Source organism: Amphimedon queenslandica, unplaced genomic scaffold (genome assembly GCF_000090795.2).
Source record: "Amphimedon queenslandica unplaced genomic scaffold, v1.1 AMPQUscaffold_13301, whole genome shotgun sequence".
NCBI classification, from domain to species: Eukaryota; Metazoa; Porifera; class Demospongiae; order Haplosclerida; family Niphatidae; genus Amphimedon; species Amphimedon queenslandica.
The window spans coordinates 24,128-29,456 of NW_003546463.1; the positions used below are offsets into that span (position 1 = coordinate 24,128).

General features: G+C 37.5%; 2 protein-coding genes across 2 annotated transcripts; both read right to left on the minus strand.

The window, feature by feature from the left end:
• Nucleotides 1-1,217: 1,217 nt before the first annotated feature.
• LOC109583510 (uncharacterized) lies at nt 1,218-2,531 on the minus strand. The gene is made up of 5 exons (XM_019998899.1): nt 2,244-2,531; nt 1,871-2,191; nt 1,444-1,818; nt 1,366-1,394; nt 1,218-1,226 (listed from the first exon to the last, which is right to left on the minus strand). The coding sequence occupies exons 1-5, from the start codon at nt 2,386-2,388 to the stop codon at nt 1,218-1,220; spliced, it is 879 nt and encodes a 292-aa protein (XP_019854458.1). The 5' UTR covers nt 2,389-2,531.
• A 1,797-nt stretch (nt 2,532-4,328) lies between these two features.
• Nucleotides 4,329-4,715, minus strand: LOC109583511 (putative ankyrin repeat protein RF_0381). The gene has a single exon (XM_019998900.1). It carries the CDS (start codon nt 4,713-4,715, stop codon nt 4,329-4,331), a length of 387 nt encoding a protein of 128 aa, XP_019854459.1.
• Between the last annotated feature and the right edge of the window lie 614 nt (nt 4,716-5,329).

Consider the following 5,329-nt stretch of genomic DNA (forward strand, 5'->3'; position numbering starts at 1 on the left):
AGCACCCAGTCTGAGTGATGATACTGCGGTTGGAGGAGGTAGGAAGGTTGTGGTTAGACTGCTGACACAGGTGCGGATAGTGAAATGAACCGCAGCTGCAGCAGATGCTGGTCTCCTGGCAGAGAGGAAGACGGCCTTAGAGGCAGCACGGACCTATTGGGAGCAATAGAAACGGCAGCAGTGTAGGGCAGTAGTGCATGATGAGAGTTGAGCTGGCTAGAAATGGCGAGCATCAGATCCCGCAGCTCGTCCAGTGACGCTGAATTGCCACTCTGGGATACCGAGGAGGGCTCCTCCGTGATTGTCTGGGATAGACTCAAAGCCAACTTCATTAGGAACAGAAAGCTCAGGAGGCGAAAGAGAGATTGAAGGGAGAGACAAAGAAACAATAACACACAGAGCAGCCAATAATACTCAGAGCAGCCAGCAGCCAATAATACTCAGAGCAGCCAGCAGCCAATAATACTCAGAGCAGCCAGCAGCCAATAATACTCAGAGCAGCCAGCAGCCACTAATACTCAGAGCAGCCAGCAGCCAATAATACTCAGAGCAGCCAGCAGCCAGCAGTGTGATTGCAACAAAAGCAACGCAATGTGCTAACAGCAAAGCCACGCCTGCAGACCAACCCTAGCCACGTGGCAATCAGTTCATGGATATTAAAGGGACACACGCACGGAAGCACGTCATCTTGAAAAACTGGCCTGTTTTTCAAGATGACATCATTAATGATGACGTTTAGTGTTGATAACTATTCATAATGTGCGGCCGCGCCCCTAATAATTAAGGCAAAATGGCTACTCGAGTGGCTACTTGTAAATATTCCTGGTGTTTCTTCACTAAAAAGAGTATCTTGGGGTGGCAAAAGAGCTAATTCTGTTCGAGAGAAGTGTTCTACAGATGCCTACTCCTGGTTCTGCGACTGATTGCTGTCTCTACTCTCTACACGTGTCTAAACACGTGTCATAACTATTAATTAATGATCTGTTGCACGCCCAATTTAATGTTTACTTCCTCTACAGTAACGTGTGCATTCTATTTCCGTGAACGTGTCCCTTTAACTTCGTTTAACCTAGGTGCTTAAACTCCAATTAAAATCAAAATACATGTACCTTCTTCATGACATTGAATGAATACACTGATTGCACTACTAGCAGGTCCCAGTAATTCTTTATAAGCTCTGACTGTGATGCTATAAGTTGTCCCTCCTCTGAGTCCATTCAGTGTGACTGTATTAATACTATTTCCCTCCACCTGTACTGTCTGCACAGTGTCTGAGTCAGTGAGGTTGACTACATATCCATCAGCATCAGATGAATCAAGTGCGGTCCAACTGACAGTGATAGTGGTAGCTGTCTTGTTGACCACAGTAAGAGAAGAGGGAGCAGTGGCCGGAACTATATGTGATATGAAGGATTCATAATTATGAATGTGATAGATGGTTACCTTTGACTGTAATGTAACGATATCTTGTAGCAAGACCAACTTCTAAATGAAACATATATACACGATTATAGTAGTTACTTGATACCCCACTAGTAATATTCTCTTCATTCCAAGTAAGAGTAAGAGTATAATCATATCTCCCATTGCCGTAATTTACTTTCATTCCATTGCCAATACTACAACTGTACTCATCATTATATCCTCTGCAGAGTTTAGTACTAGTACCACTAGACTCATTATAGTAGTACCAATCAGCATAATTTGTATTGAGTTGGTTTTGATGGCCAATTTTAATGGCATGTAGTGTATATGTTTGAGGTAGAACTGTAACATCTGAAGGAAGGTCAACTCTAGTATCTTCAATTTGTCCCCATCCTGCATAAGGAGCATATTTTGTACTGGTATTAATCAATGAGAAAACACTTACTAAATATATTAGCAAAAATGATGTTAGTGCTTGTATCTGAACAACTAGTAGGTAGACAACACTTATACCATCCATCATCAGATGGGGATATATCTTGGCCAGTAGGTATGTAAAGACTGATTGTTGCATTAGGTGCAGATACAACATCACAACGAAGAGGATCAGTACTGCAATATATGGATGAGCCATTAGGAGTAACCCACTCTCCACCATTTAGAGTAAAACCAGGTAATGTACATTTAAGTTGTTCTGGTCTAATGTCATCATCATAAAAATATGATCCATTAGGATAGCAATCTCCATTATGCATCAGGTAAATACCTATTAAATTAAAAACCTATACAGTTGCTATCATACACATCCAGTGTTTTACCTGAGGAAGGTGGACATTGACTAGTAACTTCACTGACACTCAACAAGAAGGCAACCACTGTCAGCAAGGACATTTCTCTGCTATAGCTATAGCATGCAAAAGTAAAAACAAGTGCCCTTATATAAACAGCAAAACGATCATGCATGAACAACACGACTATATCTATGCAAAGCGTGGGCAAGGCCAATAATTTATGGTTTAAATCCTTATAGAGAATTTTACTTTGGATTGTAAAAACACAAACCTATTCCTTATGATAGATGATGTTTTGACGACAAAAATTTAAAAAACTAAAAAGAAAGAGAATAATTATAGGCTCTGCTTGATCATCCACATCAATTAAAAGCAGATTGGGTATAATAATAATAATAATAATTATTATTATCATTATTATAATTGTTATTATTCATGTAATAATAAAATGACAAATTTACAACAAATTCGGTTAGAAAGGATCTATATTTGATAATGACATATTATTAAGAGCAGATAATGAAATCATCACCACGTAGAATTGAAGAGTCACATTCCGTCCGGGTATTTCCACATTTTATTTGAGTAGTTGTAGTTATTGCTAGTTATTTTCGAATAACTACTCAAAAAATACAAAAATAACCGGAATGTGACTTTTCAGTTTTATGCGGTGATGAAGCAGGGGGTACTGCACAGTAGGACACTCTCCTCCAATTATTATCTACTCTTGTTATTATAAGAAGTAGATTGTACAGCTTAGTTAAAAATGTATTTTATACCTTCATGCACTAACTGATAACAGTATTGAGGTTACCAAAAAGCACATAACATAAATTAAGAGAGGGAGTTAAAGCAAGTCATTTAAATTACATCAAAACATGGAAAGGGAATTATCATATAAAAGGGAGATGCTAGTGATATTGTTTTTGATAAGTATTGTGCTTCAATGCCTATATCCAATAATTATTGTTTCTAATGGAACTGAAATGTTTTTACTATACATTGACAATAAACAACATCTGTACCTAGTTACCATATAGCGCTTTAATTTTGCGGAGCTAAAATTTTGCGGATTGATAAAAATCATTTTTCCGCAGAAATAACTTTTGCGGATTCACAATGTTAGTGCCACACCTTTAATGGCAATTGAAATTTTAGCAGATCTTTAATTTCGCAGTTTCATGCTAACCGCGAAAATAACAAAAGTTTAGCTCCTCGAAAATAAAGCACTATACGGTATGCTACAATTACCACTGAAACACTAGTATGGATCAAATCACAGAATACTGTACATTTACATCACTGAATAGAATAGAGGATATGCGTGCTAAGTATATTCATAGCTTTTTAGTACCGTATATCCAACCCACACAGTAAATTAGCCACCATGTTGGACGTCAAGTTTATTAAGAGTTCAATGGGGGAAAACACATTTTCTTGCCTTGCTACCTTCTTGAGGCCTTTTTCGGAAGCTTAGAAAGCATCCTGAGGGTCTAATGGGGTCTATTAGTCACCTGAAAGATTGCTGTCAAGAAATATAGAGCGGTTTCTTGGTACCAAGCCTCTTTCTATCATTTCTCCATTGCTGCCAATGGAAAGTTGACATCCAACGAACTAATTTTTTTTCTTGAAAGTTATTACGGTATGCAATGAATACATTTATTTTGCAATGAATATACTTAGCACGCATATCCTCTATTAAGTTAATTCTTTTTCCTCAGGAAAGAGGCAACGTACCATAAAACATAGCTTGATTATAATAATTTACATATGTATAATGGGTTGAAGTTACAAAAACTCCCTTGCTCAATATGGCCCGACTAAAAAGGGGCTTCAGCACCCGCCCCCCCTCATGGCTGGAATTAGAGAATTCTTTAAGCCCTGATGTCTCATATTACTGCTAAGTGTCTTAAGAAAGTTATTCAACTCACCTGACAATCATTTCAGCCTCTATTTCAGCATTTTCCAGTGCTTTAAAGACAATGGGAACTAGAGCCAGCGTGCATAAAATTACCTTGAACCAGCCTTTATTATTGACGAACAGATCTAATGATTAAAATGGCGGAAATGATATTTTAGCGCCGCAAATCAATGCATAGTGATAAAGTTACTTCACGACAAAATAATAGAATTATCACTTGCTTTCTCTTTAGCATCACTCTTTATGGCATCTTTTAGAAACGTCACCAATTGAATATTACCACTCTTACGAGCATAATGCAATGGTACTTGTCCCTTTCTGTTAATAGATTGTAGTAAACCAATGTATTCAGGATACTGACTGGTGATATGCTTAATAAAATGAGTATGACCTTCAAATGATGAATAATGAAATATATTCCAACGACTTTTATCTGTTAGGATCAAACTACACTTATAATCCTTCATATATGATTCCAGTAGTAATATATCCCCAGATTCAGCAGCATAATGAATTGGTAGCTTGCCATTACTGTCAGCTTGATGAGGATCTAACTGATAGGTAGTTATCAATTCCATATAGCAAGTGATAAGTTAAGAGACAGAGAGGCATAATGTAAAGCAGTGCGGCCATTCTTATCAACTGCAGTAGGAGACAAACCTTGTTTGGTAAATAAGCCTAAGGTACTGAACTAAATCAAGTTACCACTCCATGCAGCATGATGTACTAACATGCGTCCTACTTTATCTGTTTTATTAATATCACAATGCTGTACCTCAATGAGATATTGAGTGACATTAATATGGCCATTACGACAAGAAATATGAAAACATGTCATGCCATCTTTATCAGTCAGTGATATTAGGATCACTGTTATATGATTATTAATAACATATTTAACAGAATTAATACTGCCTGCTTGGCAGCAGTAGACTAGTGGTGAACGGCCATAAGTATCAATATCATTATTAGTGAGATAATACTGAAGTGTGATATAGCTTAATGCACTAGTAGAGCCTGACCTGGCAGCATGATGTACTAGGGACATAGCAACATTATTGACTGTACAATTGATATTATATTTTTCTAATGCTTTCACTAGCAATATACTGCCACTCCAAGATGCATAATGAAGTAGTGAATGGCTGGAATTTGTATTGGAATCAATGTCAAAGTTGGAGCAAGTGCTAGC